This window comes from Schistocerca piceifrons, chromosome 3 (genome assembly GCF_021461385.2).
Source record: "Schistocerca piceifrons isolate TAMUIC-IGC-003096 chromosome 3, iqSchPice1.1, whole genome shotgun sequence".
Classification (NCBI taxonomy): Eukaryota; Metazoa; Arthropoda; class Insecta; order Orthoptera; family Acrididae; genus Schistocerca; species Schistocerca piceifrons.
In genome coordinates, this window is record NC_060140.1 from 779,768,147 (window position 1) to 779,784,707 (window position 16,561).

Genomic DNA, 16,561 nt, shown 5'->3' on the forward strand with positions numbered 1-16,561 from the left:
GCGGGCTACGCGTGAAACTTGCCCGCACGCGTTCAACAGTTTCTTCGCTCACTGCAGGCTGACCCGTTGATTTCCCCTTACAGAGGCATCCAGAAGCTTTAAACTGCGCATACCATCGCCGAATGGAGTTAGCAGTTGGTGGATCTTTGTTGAACTTCATCCTGAAGTGTCGTTGCACTGTTATGACTGACTGATGTGAGTGCATTTCAAGCACGACATACGCTTTCTCGGCTTCTGTCGCCATTTTGTCTCACTGTGCTCTCGAGCGCTTTGGCGGCAGAAACCTGATTAGATTAGATTAGATTAATACTAGTTCCATGGATCATGAATACGATATTTCGTAATGATGTGGAACGAGTCGAATTTTCTAATACATGACATAATTAGGTTAATTTAACAACATAATTAGGTTAATTTAACAACATACTTAAGTTAATATAACAACTTTATTTTTGTGTTTTTTGTTTTTCTTTATTTTTTATTTTTATTTTTTTTATTTTTTAAATATTTTTTTTTCTTTTTTTTTCTTAATTTATATCTAAAAATTCCTCTATGGAGTAGAAGGAGCTGTCATTCAGAAATTCTTTTAATTTCTTCTTAAATACTTGTTGGTTATCTGTCAGACTGAAGTGCGGCTTCAGCCGAACAAAACTTTATGAGTTTTTCTACATATCTGTAGTGTGTCGTGACCATATGTCAATGAATGGAGCTACAGTGAATTTATGAAATCGCTTCAATCATTTGTAATAGCCCTGTACTTATAGGACCAGGAGCTGCCCTCTGCATTGCAGCATGCATTCTTACTGAAGGACCCGGCTCTTGCCTGCAGCTATGGCCACTACTCCAAATACATAATCAGCATCGTCCTACTTGTAAGGTCCCAGTTTCGTTTGTGTGCTTTATATGCCTAGATTCAGCTATTTTTGTTTTTCTGTATACCTCCACAAGTACTTTTGTGCAGCATTACTAATTTTAACTGATGTTAAGAAGAGTACATTTTTTTCCCAATTTAAGAGATACGATTAGAGTATAAACTTACAGAATGTTTGTTTTCTTTCACAGTCATAGTAATATGAACACAAGGGCACTTTTTCATTCAGCAGAGTGGCAGGAAATATAAGCACTGTATGTAATGTTCACCTGGGGAAGTGATAGACAGGTTGAAACAAAGACAACGAGTAATACACAAATACATAACTCTAACTTTGAGAACCCATTCTGAGTATTGGCCCTGATTCATTTACCACTTTCTGTTTTATTCTGCATTTTATTTCACATGTTTTGCTCTGCATAGAAAAGTAACAGTATTGAGGCTATGGAAACATTAACAGTTTCTTAAGATTTCAGAATACAGCTGCTTTCAATTCATATGTATGTTTAATGTTCCGAGTCATCACGACAGACTATAACAAGTTGTATAGCTAACCGGTTAAGCTGGAAGTCTGAGTTCTGAAAAAAGCAGTGGCATTTTGATGGTTCTCCGTCTCTCCCAGCACGTCCCACTTCCTGGTAAAATGACTCTATGTCCTTAGGAGCACCATAATGAATTACATTTCTGACATCTGTTGAAAAAATTATAAACAAATAAATTACATTTATAGTTAAATATAACAATACATAAAACATAAAATGTAAAGCACACAGATAGAGATGGAAATGAGAATGGCGGAAAAGAGAGAGAAAGAGAGAGAGAGAGAGAGAGAGAGAGAGAGAGAGAGAGAGAGAGAGAGAGAGAGAAATACTACTCACCAGGTTTGTTGATTCCCATTCCAAATGCCACAGTAGCTATAACAGCTTGCAACTGATCATTAATGAAATCTGTGTGAATCCGTTTCCTTGTCTCCAATGATAAGCCTGCATGGTACACTCCACAACTTAGACCTTCAGCTAAAAGATTGAGGCAAAGATATTATTTGTATTGGTACACTTTTACACAGGTTTTGTAGGTGAATTAAAATATGTTAAATTATTATCATCATCATCAAGCAATATAGATGATGTTGACTGTATTTACAATGTGATTCTGAAAAGACTTTAGAAATTTACTTACACACAGAATTTTATCGAGAAGGCTTATAAACATGGCAGAGGTGTCAACTGGTACCAAAATACTGAAGGTCTCATTCCATACATTCACTTTCATTTTGGCTAAATGTAACTGCCATTGGCCATACACCAAAGTCCATCTGAAGTTAATTTCTTACCATATTTAATTCAGTATATCTGGTGACACTTCTGCAATGTTAGTCTGTATGGGTTCATGTGCGATCTTTTTTGTAACAATCTCCAGACAATTGATTGAGGAACTCCAACCTTTCACGATGCACAGTGTGTTAATTTCCTGGGACTGCGAACAAAACTCTCTCTCTCTCTCTCTCTCTCTCTTCTCTCTCTCTCTCTCTCTCTCTCTTGACGACAGCCTGAGAAGCTTGTAAACTTGTAGGTGGCCTGGAGATTTGTTATGTCGAGTGAGATTTGTTATGTCGAGTGTTACAACCAGTTTGAATGAAATTCTGCTGCCAGGAGTAAATTGTAGACCAACTAGGAGCTTGCTTATTGTAATTGGTATGGAATTTAAATTTACCTTTGTTTCTTTCATCCAAAACATGTAACAAGCTTATTCAGATCCTGTGAAGTCTGCCACTTTGATTTTCAATTTTATGTCTTTACTAGTGGCAGGACTCAGTAGTACAACAATAAGTCAATGAAAATTTTGTTACAAGATGACACCTTAACTACATGTCAAAGTTGTATCAATAAAATTCTGTATGTAAGTGAAGTTATAAAGTCCTTTTAGAATCATCCTATATTCACTGTTCAAAACAGTGTAGAGTGACAAGAATCTGACTGAGTGTACCATGTATATAGTCTGTGATTAAGATAATTACTGTTGATCTTAAGTCTTCTGACATGTTTTAATAATGAAAACAATCTTCCACAACACGTTTGAAACCCACAGCTTAGTGGCAGTATTCAAAATTATCATGCTATGCCTAAGAGTGAAATAGACGAGCAATGCCTCACTCTGTTATCTAGTGAGTGTACGCAATAAGGTTGTCTCTATACTATTTATGCATACTTAATCAGTTAACATGAGGCATCTGGCTCAGGCAGAATGTGTTTGGGCGGTGACATTACTGCAGAAAGTTTGGACTATTCGTGCAGTGTGTACAGAGCTTAATGTGGCTTCATCTATTGTTTGGAGGGTTTGGAAACGATTTTGTGAAATTGTTACATACATAAGAAAGCCATGGGAAATAGAAAACATTGGCCAGAGATGACCAATATGTGGTTAAATGTTCTCTCCACCAGCACACGACGACTCCCCAGCAACTACAAAATGATATAAGAGCAGCAACTGGTTGCAGTGTTAGTGACCAAACAACACTCAACAGACTCCGAGAGGTTGATTTAAAATCAACAAGACCTCATCACACTCCTTGGTTAACTATTCAGCCCATGAGAGATTGACTTCAATTTGCTGAGGAACGTATGCAAGGGCAGCTGCGTCACTGGTGCAATGTACTGTTTATGGACAAGTTCTGCTTTCATTTAAAACAGGATGTATACGTGTATATCCTCACGGTGAATGTTATAATGAAGCAGCAGTCCAGGAAAGGAAATATTTGGCTGCAGCTCATTCATGGGTGGGATGGCATCACAAGTGATGGCCAATTGGACCTTCAGACACTCAGAGACCAACTTGATGCTCAGAGGTACTTCAACAAGATTGTACTGGGTCATGCTATACCCACTGCAATTGTAATGGATCCCCAGTTTCTACTGCAATAAGACAACGTGAGGGCACATTCAGTAGTAGTCACCACAGAAATGTTACAGGAGCTTGTGATTCAAACATTAGACTGGCCTGCTCTCAGTCCTGACCTCAGTCCTATTGAGCATTTAGGCGAAATGCTGGACAGTCCACTTTGAGCAAGTTCTGTCTCTTGAACACATCGCAGAGGTCCTTATTAAGGAGTGGGAAAAAAATTCCACACGAAAATGTTCGCAGATTTATCAGGAGCATGCCCTGAAGATGCGAGGGAGTAATATGGGCAAATGGAGGGCCTACCAGATATTGAAATGTTCCTTTTTGGGTAGTGTCTGACTGTACTTTTTGCTTCAGCTTCGGCTTCGGACAAAATCTGCCAAAGTTTTGGCTGAAGCTGAAGGTTTCTAGCAAGTGCTGAAATTGAACCAACTGTTAGAACTGTGGGATGGGTCCCCATTGTGACATTGCAAACCCCCCCCCCCCCCCCCCCCCCCACATACTTGGCCCATACTGTGCTGTGTCAGTCGGCCGCCACCGCTAGTACATACCAGTTCACATACAAATTAGATTATCTACTTTGATATTTTGTCATATGGTTGTGAAAATTTTTATCTGACCGAAAGAAAGAGCAGAATGAGTATGTGAATAGCACTATACTCTGGGAAGTTTTTCTGGTTCCCTCAGTTCTTCTCGGAGCTCACTGGTAGAATCTGGAATGTTCCATATCTCTAAGCACTGCTGCCAATGAAAGCAATTTGCAGTGCGCAACTCTATAATGAAGAGAGTTCAACGCACAGTTTTGCTATACCTGGCCTCGTATCCCCCTCAGCTCAGGGAACTAGAAAAGCTTTACAAGGTATATTTGTTAGGTTTATATGCATGCGATCTTGAAGTTGGACATGTTCATTTGGATTGTTTCAACACGCACCATATTTGCTTGTTACCAGCAACAATGACAAAGAAGGAATAATATTTGAAAGACTGTGTGTGTGTGTGTGTGTGTGTGTGTGTGTGTGTGTGTGTGTGTGTGTCTTCCTTTTGGAATTTTTAAAAACAAATGTCAAAAAGTACCCTGTTTAACCTTTATCAGAAAAAGAAACATTAGTATTTATACTGTTCCAATTTTTCACAAGGCTAATGTGAGGAACAAGCAATGGGATAAGGTTAGATTATGGAGAAGCATTTTGCATGAGGGTTGTTTTTTTATTAATTTTCACTGAAACTGATCTCAAAAAGGACTCTGCCTAATCTCTACTAGAAAATATACAGACAGATATTCTACATGTTACGACTTTTCATGTGGCTGGCACTTGTTGTTGGCACTAGACATTCACAGGTCTTCGAGATATAATAGCATGCACAGAGGCATACACTGGCGCACAAGAACTACACAATTACACATTTTTATTTACACTTTAAGGTCAAAGATATTTGTATCTTGCTGTTCACCCTGACACTAAAGAAACAATGATTTGTGCTGCTTTTTGGAATCACAATTTTCCATGTATTTCATCATATGTTCATCACTATTCTGCAATTGTCAGCAGGCCTCTATATTCTATTTAATTACTGAAAATAAATGCATTTGTATGTACAAGCTGTTCAAAATATTCTTCTTGTGTCCCTTTACATTTATGTATTGAAAAGTTAGGATCTTACGTCATTGTTGTCTTCAGGAATGAAGAGTTTTAAGTCCTAATACGACAAGTCATCTGCAAACTAATGAAGAAATTGTTAATTTTAAACCAAAGAGCATTTATTTGGTTAGAAGAGGGCTTTTATCTGACAAATACTTGTTATGTTGCATGTTCCACTGCTCTATATAATTCTAGAACCAAAATATGAAGTTCTGTTTTTCTTCGTCTTTACATATTTATGCGTCAAAGACTGTAGATGCTGAAGTCTTACAACTTTTTATTTAGTCAGATTGTTTGAGCAGTAGGTAAAATGGCTTATTTGTTCGCCTCACATATTTAATTTTTTTTTGGGGGGGGGGGGGGGGGGGGGGGTGGGGGAGTGTATTTGTTTCAACAGTGCAGGCTGCTGTTTGTGAGACTTTTAGAACAAACAATAAATCTGCAAGACATATAGGCACCTCCTGCCACAACAGACAGTCCAGAAAAGTAATAACAAAAAAATGATATAAGTAATGAAAATAAATTTATAATTTTAGAGATGTTGAAACGGCACACAAGATTTTCCACTTTTCGTTCTAGTACGACTAACTTAGCCATTGTGAATTGCCTTGTCTTTATTAATCTGTATTTTACTGTAAAATGTGCTAAGAAAATTAGTGAAATATCCATTTCGTAGACCACATTCACTGATGTGAAACGAAAATAGGGAAACCCATGTAATCGACCAATACGGTCGGAAGCACTGTGACCACCTAATCGGTTGACAATAGCGATTGACGTCTGTCTAAAATAATCTGAAGACCAATGTCGGTTGCACTGTGAACATACCCTTATACATGCAAGGATTAATTTCTTAATTAGTAAAAAGTTCATATTCGTCGCCTCTCATATCCAGCGGTTCACGTTCCAAACAACTATACCAAGCGGTTGTGGGTTCGAATCCCAGGGGTAAATATGGTGTGATGAGCACAAGCATTTATACCAGTAGCATAGAGTTTTCTTTGTATTTAAGTATGTTTATTATGCTGTCTAGTCACCACAGTACAAGCTTCAGCTTAGTTTCGGGCCAGCGATGGTTGGTGCGATTGTTGAAAGATTTATTTGTTTATTGTCTTCTCTTTCAGGTACATAATCGCTTCTGCGAGACTAAATCCCATCTGGGAACATTTTTGGAAAAACAATTTGAAAGCACTTTGTAAAGTATGTAGTAGATCACTATCACTTGGTAGTGACTTACAAAAAAAAAAAAAAAAAAAAGAAAATCATTGAGCCAGAGACATTTAACTTTTTGCAAGACAAAATGGTAGTCAAACAATCTACTTTACCGGATATAATTGAGAAAAAAGTAGCTCCACTTTGGCCTGATAAACATCCAATACTGTTGCAAATCGATACAGGTATTATGGAACTCACTATCGATGACATTCTGCCATACGATGTTGTTGAGGGAGATGCATTTCATAGGCTCAATTTGATTGACCCTGACACTACATCCAGATACAGGAAAAAGTCTGAGAAATACTTGAGAAAGACTTTAATGCCATCAATGTACAAAAACATACAAGGTAAAATTGTACGGTTTTTAGAAAAGGCTGAATGGGTATGCTTTATCACTGACATAAGGAGCAATCCAGCAAAGACATGCTCAATGTTGGGTTGCACAGCCCATTTCATTTAAGGCCCCAAATGAAAAAGTTATACTGACAGACAGCGTCTTGGAACAAGGTTTCAGAGAAACTTAACCAAATTATTGTTGAATTTAATTCAACAAATAAAATTGCATGGATATCTGCGACAAGACTTTTAATTTGCAAGCAGCCATGTGTTAAGGAAACTTTGCTTATATTGGATGTATAGCTCACACACTGCAGCTAGTTTTTCATTATGTTATATTCAAAGAAGCTGCTGTAATTGATATAGTAAAAAAAATTGTCACAAAATTGTAGGACATTTTAAAGGAAGTGAACAAGCTTCCTGATATTTAAACAAGTTTCAAGAAACATGCGACTTATCCGAACACATTTTGATTCTTGATGCCGAAAACCACTGGAACAGCACTTATTTAATGTTGGAAAGACTCATTGAACAAAAAACTGCTATCAGCCTTTACATGGCAGAATGTGGTGGGATAATAGTTGCAACTGCAGAAGTATGGGAACAAATAATCTGCTGTATGATAATACTTAAGTGCTTTCATCAAGCAACACATCAAATTTCAAGCAGCTCTTCATCAGTATCTTCAAAACTCTAATAGATCCCCATTTTAAAATGAAGTATTTGACTAAAGATGAAACTGAAAACACGAAGACTGAAATATTATCATTTCTATGACAGAATAAGTCTCTGTCATGTCGAACAGCCCCTATGGACGTAGATATTGATGAGCTTAGATGTTGCTGTTCAATGTCAGATGCATCCTCAAAAAACTGATTATGATTTATGAGATTCACACAATAAACTTATGTTGCCTGTCACAAGTGGTAACGAGTTGTATTTGAAAAGGCACTGTCCTCCTTTTGAAGAACATTTAACACGTTTTTTTAAAAGAACCTTTGCTTCTGGGGAATGCTGATATTTATGAATATTGAGCTTCTAGTCCATATACTTATCTATGCCCAATTGCACTGAAATACTTATCTGCTCCTCTTACTAGTGTTCCTAGTGAACAATTGTTCAGTGCAGCAGGACAGACATATGCGGACAGGCAATCTAACTTCATTGGTGAAAATGTGGATAATTACTATTCTTAGCTTACAACATGAGATTGTTTAACTTTGATTATTAGTTATTTTTCATTGATAGGTATCAAATGGAAATTTAACATTCATTTGGCTATTATCATGTATTTTTCCAGTTGTAATTGTTCAAGTACTTTTTTAAGTAAATAAATATTATAAGTGACTTTATTTCAAAGTGTTGTTATTTCTGACAGGCTGCAAGATAATATTAATAATCTCATTAAATTGTTTATATTATATTTAAAAAAAAAAAATTATCTTATTCACATTTTGCCAATCTTGAACGGAATTTCTTGGGGCTATTAAAGCTTCGGCTTCGACTGAAGATTAGGGTGATAGCCAATTAATCGGCTTTGGCTTCAGCCAGAAACTGACCTTTGGTTGGTCAGTACTTCGGGGCATTATGTGACTTAAATGAAGGAGTTTCCAATTTTGTTTACAACAGTGTGTTGAATTTCTCATCATAACACCAACATGTGAGGTGAGAAAAGAAGAGGATATGTACATTTCTGTTAAAAAAGGTTCCATTTTCCAGAACAAAAGTGTGTTTCATTCCAAACATTCCTAAAAAATAATACATGTGTTTAAAATGTGCCTCTAATTTTTTTTAGCTGTGTGTAGATATACCTCTGGTAGTAATAATTTGGGCATGTTATCAACTAGGAAATTGTTGTGTATGTTCAAATGAAGATGCACAGAACACAAATGAACTACTGGGCTCTAACCACTGCATTAGGCTACAAGACACTAAATTAATTAACATAAAATAAAAATGCTATGCAACTCATTCATACCACAATTCACAATGTTTTAATTTGCTACTATTTTGAAGACTTACACAGAGAGCACATATACAGAGAAATCTACGTTACACATGTCATAACTTCTGCAGTAGCACTGTGAATCTTTCACAGTGGTTACAAATTCATTCCCACTATATATCATTTGGTACTATCCACTGCTTAAATCATGACATCATACATTGTGTATTATTTTCATTTGATAGTTAGTGTCTAATTGGAGCAATAGCAATTTGCACCTCCTCAGGGAGGCCATCTTAGATGAGACTGGTATTCTGATACCAAATCAACTGACATTGTCATTATTAGAATATCAGTGTTATATCTTAATTAATAATTTCAGGATTAAATGTGTTACTGAACAACTGAGGTGCTGAGTTATCAATAGGCATGTAAACAACAGTTATAATGCTACTAGCTTTTGGATGAATCCTTCTTCACAGCTACAGAATATACATACAAGATGCACCTGAAAAGTTTGTGAATGTCACGCAAAATAAACGAAATGAGTTACAAACAAAATACATTTACTGATCTTCAAAGTAATCACCAGTAGCTACAGCACACTTCTAATATTAGTTGAAAGGCTATTGGAAACTGCGAAACTGCCAGCAAACACTTGTTGTGGAGCCAACTTGGCCACACATTTTTGGATATTATTGTTGCCTCTAAATGTTCACGTATAACAGTGCTTACACCTTCTTTGCTTATTTTAAACTATTCTGCTACCATTCTCAAAGACAGCTCCCAAGTATTTATTGCACTTGTTTGATGTTGTCTGGGATTGTGAGTGACTGTCCACATAAAATGCAGTGCAGAAATTACAGCAGGGCTGGTATATGATATGACTGTCTTCAAAGGTGGCCTTGCCTTAACTAGGATATATATGTGTCATGACTGCGATAGGATGTGCTGGGTGAGTCCATCGGATAGGTCTTGCTCCTGAGCCTTCTGCAAGGGTATAATGAATAAGGCAATGGGTTGAGAGTATGTATGGCCAGAGGACTAGAATGTTTTGTAGATTGAGTTGGTGTTCAGTACAGACTTGGGAGTGATGGGATGTAATGTGGGTAGGATGTTCCTTATTTATAAGCACAATGATAAGTACTCAAACTCATAGTGGGGGTATGGAAAAGTTGATCCATTTCAAAATGATACAGGCTGATGACAAGGAGCTCTGTTGGAGAGTAGTCAGAGGGTTAGGGGTGTGTATGGATATGGCACGGGAAATCTGTTTGCAGACTAAGTTTGGGGGAGGGGGGATGATGTGAAGAACTTTATAAGACATCCAGCATACTGGGTAAGGGGTTGTTCATTACTGCAGATCTGTTGCCCATGGGTGGTCAGACAACATGGGAGAGACTTTTTAGTATGAAAGGGACAACCGCTGTCAAAATAGATGGTGGACTTGACACAGACAAGAGGTTTGGATGGAACCAGCAGTGGAGTGGAGGTCAACTTTCAGAAAGATAGGATGCTGGGCTGAGGACGAGGGGAAGTGCATGGAAGGGACGGTTGTTAAGTCCATGGAGAACTGAAGATCAGGTATCTTGGCCCTGGGTCCAAATCATGAAGACATATCCTATGTACCCAAACCAGAGAAGGGCTTGGAGATTTTGAGCAGCTCGGAGGACTTCTTCTAGATTATCCATGAACATACTGGCATAGGAAGGTGCCAAGCAAGTGTCTGTTGCTGTGCTGTGGATTTGTTTGTATGTATATCATCTCGTCAAAGGAGTAATAGTTCTCTGTAAGGATGCTGTTTTTTTTAGGTGTAGTGTGTGTAGTTGTGTGTAAGTATGCAGTTTATTAAGAGTGTAAGGTATGAGGCACTTTGTTTGGAGTTGATAGGACACAGGGAGAGGTAGTACTTGATGACAGCAAAATGAGCATGGAGTATGTAGATGTATAAGAAGATGATGTAAACAGTGACAAGTAGGGACCCAAGATGTGATGGGATGGGGACAGTTCACAGTTGGTGAAGGAAGTGGTTTATGTCTTTGATATGGGAAACTAGGCTTTGGTGTTGGTCAAGAAGAAGCCAGAGTCTTTTGGTAGAAGCTCAGTAATCAGCAATAGTGAGGCAGTCACCATTGTTCGATTTATGGATTTTGGAAAGCATGTAGAAGGTGGATGTGCAAGAGATGGTTGGGGTGGGGAAGGAGATGGATTAAGGGCATGGATTCTAAGATGGACCTAATGATTTGAGAAGAGATTGGAGGTCATGCTGGACTACTGGGATGGGATAACTGTGGCAGAGCTTGAAGGCAGAGGAGTCAGGCAGTTAGTTGTCGGATGCCTTCTGGCAGATAATCACTTTAGTTGAACAAAACAGTGGTGGTACCTACGTCTGCAAGAAGAATGATAAAAGCAGATTCCTTTTCTTTCTTCTATAGTGAGGTTCATGTTCATGGGAAGGGACCTAGGAAAGCAGAGTAAAGCAAAGGTGTGGGTAGCTCAAACAATAGATAATTCAGGATGAATAGCAATAATATGAAAAGATTGCTGGCCACCACAAACAGGAGTTCACTAGCAGACAGACACATTGAATAAATACAGCTAGATATTATTAGCTAATAATTCATACATACATGACCACCGATTGCTGTCTCCGGGTGCTAAGGGCCAACTGCAACTTCATCTGAGGTGAGCAGTAGTCACACTAGTCACACCTAGGGTTGATAATGGGGGTACAGAAGAGGTATGGAATGGAAAGGGGGAGGGATAGCAGCATAGCAGTGGGAGAATATCCTGCTACCACTGCCTGTGAGTGTGTGCAGGGATCGGATAGTGGGCTGCTAGGGGCAGAATCAAGAGGTTGGGAAGGAGAGGGAGGGGTATAAATGGGACACAAGTAGAGAAGGAGAAGAGCTGAAGCAATTCAGAAAAGCTGGTGCTGGTGGGAAGAATCCAGATGGCACAGGTTGTGAAGCAGTCACTTAAGCCAAACAAATCATGTTGGGTGGGATGTTCAGCAACAAGGTGGTGCAACTGTTTCTTGGGCACAGAACTTTGATGTACGGAAGGGACTTCTTTAGAGTGCAAAGTGAAGGTATTGTTAATGGTTGATAGGGCTTGATGTGGCTGTACCTGCCTTCAGGTGGAGGTTGACATCTAGGAAGGTGGCCTGTTGGGATGAGGAGGACCATATGAAGTGAATGGGGGAAATGGCTTCAATGTTCTGGAGGAATGTAGATAGGTTATCCTCACCATCAGCTTAGAAAAGATGAGGTCGTCAACGAATCTGAACCGTGAGATGGGTATGGCATTCCGCATGGCTAGATGGCAGGCTGAGACAGGATAGTGTCATTCAGCTGCCAATTATCGTACCACAGATTTGGAAGGAGAAGTAACTGTGGTTGAAGATATAGTTAATCATGGTGACCAGGTTGTAAGTGTGAACCAGTCAGGCATTGGGAAAGGTAGTGTTCAATTGCGGCAAGACCATGGGCATTGTGGAAAACAGCGCAGATGATGTGATGATAATGTTTTTGTTTTCTAGGGTGCTGCACGGTTATCAGTGCCCGTACAAATTCCCAACCTTTGCTCAGTCCCATCTTGCCACTTTCATGAATGATGATGAAATGATGAGGACAACACAAACACCCAGTCATCTCAAGGCAGGTAAAAATCCCAGACCTCGCCGGGAATCGAACTCGGGACCCCGTGCTTGGGAAGCGAGAACGCGACCGCAACACCACAAGCTGTGGACAGTTAGCGCAGAGGAAGGTGGCACCGACAGTGATGAGCGGCATGCCAGATGCCTCAGTACCACCAACATTCGGACAAATTGGATCATGCTCGTTGACAGGGTTACAAGCGCCTCTTGCCTTGTCCTGAAATGAGAACTATCCACCCCACAAACCTCCCTAACCCTCGCACAGCAGTATTCCACTGCCCACCTAATCTACTATATTCCTGCCCATCTCTATTACAATTAGCTCCCAACCTCTTGTCCCATGGCTCATATCGTTGCAAGAGACCTACAAGGAGTGATCTAAAAGTAACGGGAATTTTTGTTTTTCTGAAAGAATGTCTATTTATTCATCAACATCAACTTTGTCTCCTTCAAAGTAATTCCTCTCCAATATAAAACACTTGTGCCAATGCTTTTTCCAATCTTGGAAGCAATTCTGGAAACTACTTTTCATTACAATGTTCAGCCCCCTCAGTGATTCTGTTTTTATCTCATAAATGGCGATAAAACTACATTCTCTTTAGCCTTGGGAATAGAAACAAGTCACTGTGGGGGTGGGGGTCTTGTCTAGCAAATACAGTGGCTCAGGCAACATAATGGATTTGTTTGAGATGGGAATGAAAGCATTATTGTGGTGGAATTTCCATGAGTGGTTTCACCACAATTATGTTCTCTTTCTTTGGACTGCTTCACACAAGTGGCACACAGCTTCTAGTTAGTATTCCTTACTGACTGTACAGCGATATGAAAAGAACTGATATGCACTATCCCATTGTAATCAAAGTAAACTGTGAAAAGAATCTTCATGTGAGATTGAGCTCAGCAATTATTTTTTGATTTGGCTCTTCAGACAGTTTCCATTGGGATGACTGGGCCTTTGTTTCATCATCATAAACTTATACCATGTTTCGTCACCTGTTATAACCTTCTTTAGAAGTAATGGATTTTTGTCGACTCCATTCAGCAATTCCTGAACAACATAGTTTTTGGCTGAAATTCAAAAATTTCAGGAAAAACTTTGCTGCTCTATGTTTCATGCCCAAAACATCCAAAAACATTGCTTGGAATGAGCCAAAGGATATGCCGTCATCATCACCAATATTCCAGACTCATTTTCTTTACTTCTTCAATACTGTCATCATAACTGATGTGCTAGGGCCCTTAGGACAGTCATCGTCTTCAACATCTCTTCAATTTTCCTTGAAACATTTATACCAGTCAAACTCTCGTTGTACTCATGGCATATTCGTCAAAAGCCACAGTCAACATTTCGAATGGGGTGCTGCACTTCTTTTGACCGCAAAATTTAATGAAAATCCTTTGCTCCATCTTTTTTGAATGTAAAAATTTGCAGAACATTCAAAAATGTGTATAACCTTCCTGAATGGCAACAAAAAACTAAATATTCAAAACAGTTGAAAAAGCAAACATACATCGATAACATATGTACCAACAATATAGAAAAATTCGAAAATCAGATGTATAAAGCCTGCAAAATTGAAAAAAAAAAAAAAAAAAATCATATTTTTTAATCACCCCCCCCCCCTCTCCCCACAATGACCAACTCCAGTCCTGTCACAGGCATCTCCTATTCAATCCAAAGCCTGTGAAAGCAGCCATGTAATCTGGCAATCTAGCTGCAACCACTATGCAGCATTCGATATGGACAAGACCACTTATGAGCTGCCTGTCTGCATAATGTGCACACGAGATAGCTGGACCATTCAGGTGCTGAGCATGCCACCGAACACGATATATTCAACTTCAATGCTCACTTCACAAACTGTGCCGTCTGGCTTTTTACATTTTTACAAACAACTCCACCTTTCCTGAATTGTGCACATGGGAACTCTTCTTGGAACATGTCCTCCATTCCTATAACCCACTGACATCGACCTTCATCTCCCCCTCCAGCACCACGCGTGCCTTCATCCCACTAGTGAACATGCATAGTACTTCTCTCTCTCTCTCTCTCTCTCTCTCTCTCTCTCTCTCTGTGTGTGTGTGTGTGTGTGTGTGTGTGTGTGTGTGTGTGTGTGTGTGTGTGTGTGTGTGTGTGTGTGTGAGAGAGAGAGAGAGAGAGAGAGAGAGAGAGAGATTGTCTATATAAGCCCATACATGCGTGTTATCCCTAGGAGGAATATCACTGAAGGCACAACCACTTTGCTGACATATGCAGTTTTCTGCTTGTGATTCCATGATTAGTGCCCAGCACTAATCGGCTAACACTGATCCACTCCACTTTCCCTGGTGTCTCATTTTCATGCCTGAAATTTGCTGGTGGAAGCATTCTCCATGCTTATTTGTTGCAGTATCACTGTTGTCGATAAAGAAGTCCAAGTGGAAATCCAGGAAATGTTACTTTTAAGGACGGGTTACACTCCAGTTTATTGCAACAGTGCAGAAAATCCAGCACATGATCCTTATAGTTTTCTGCCCTTTTATTTCCTTGAAAGTTTGTTGCCACTTGAACAAAGGCATTGAAAGCTAACTTTTCATCACCTATCAGTATAGTGTTGAAATACTCATCTTTGTACAGTTTGCATATCTGGAGGATGAAAATCCTCTCTTTTATTTTCACCTCACTGTTGTTGTTGTGGTCTTCAGTCCTGAGACTGGTTTGATGCAGCTTGTAACGCCGGAAATGCATATCCTCCTATTTCCATCTATTGTACTATTATTTTTTTCCTTGTTTTGCTACCGCAAGATATGACATATCTGTCTCTTTATATATTGTAATTGCTTTACTGTTTGGATATATATATATTTATGCACTTATGTCGATCTATAATTGGTTTGTTTCGTAAATATTATTTGTATTTTTACGCTGGGTCTTGCCTAGGGAAAACTGCTATCGAACGATTACGTCGATAGGTCGTGTGAAGAATCAAAGTGTGTAGGATCTTTGGGAGTGTTAACTCTGCCGCGTGGAGCGCGGGCAGAACAGAGAGAGTCTGGCGGGAGTAGCGAGTGGAGCAGGTGTTGTGTGACGCTCCCGCGAGTTGCCGCGCTTTCGTGGTTTGGCAGCATGTAATTGCGCTCGACTCGCGATGATAGTTTCTGACATGGTGTCGCGGACGGGAAACATTAACTAGCGCACATCAAGAGCCCGTTTCGTCTGGTGACCGTGTCGAGAAGAAGGCGCGCCAACATCCAGCTTCTGCAACAGCGACGGCCGACAATGAGTGACTGTCGCCACCTCCTCGATCGACGGCTTCAAACCTTCAATCAACCAACAAGGAAGACTAAAAGCACGTAAAGTTTCAGAACTGTATGGCAGACCTCAGCTTTTCAAATTGTTCCATTTGCCTCGCAAAATTACAGCAACTTAGCATGAACCTTTGTTGCTCATTGTCCCAATTGCATTACCAAGCAGGGTCCCTTCCTTTTCCGAAATGAACCCGAGTGTCGTTGAAATTCAAACGCCAGCATTAAAGTAATATAGCTAACTCGTTTTCACTGCTTTAATTTCAAAGTTCAATTATGGCATTAATAGCTGGCTACAATATTCAGATTACACAAGCACGAATTAAGAGTGCGAGCTTTGTTACCGTATTTTAGCTTACCTGTGACTGCAGCTCAGCTTGGTACGTACTACATTTTACTATTGTTAATTGTTCAGAATCATTTAATTCAAGATCAAAGTTAAATCTCTTGTTCCTAAATTGCGTAGAGTCAAGTTGCTTTTGAAATGATTGTTGAGGTAGTCCAAGACTAACCGTATTTTACTGGATTTCGATGTGCTTCAGAAAGAAAGCTCACTATTAACTTCAGTCACTAAATTAACTTTCGATTTTCCGGTTTTATTAATTCTTTTGCTAAATTAAGTCAGAGTGTAGCGAAATTTATTACTTCTGACAAACTTTCAGTTTTCACACTACACGTGTCAACCTTCAGTTGCCACGCTTCTAGTGTTA

General features: G+C 39.3%; 1 protein-coding gene across 1 annotated transcript in view; it reads right to left on the minus strand.

Moving 5' to 3' along the window:
• The window catches only part of LOC124787764 (Werner syndrome ATP-dependent helicase-like), a 247,402-nt gene that overhangs the window by 108,908 nt on the left and 121,933 nt on the right, over positions 1-16,561 (minus strand). The window contains exons 7-8 of the mRNA XM_047254645.1: positions 1,750-1,887; positions 1,427-1,562 (exon numbers count right to left, since the gene is read on the minus strand). Of these exons, the coding sequence (XP_047110601.1) occupies positions 1,427-1,562; positions 1,750-1,887 (274 nt within the window). The remainder of the gene's footprint in view (positions 1-1,426; positions 1,563-1,749; positions 1,888-16,561) is intronic.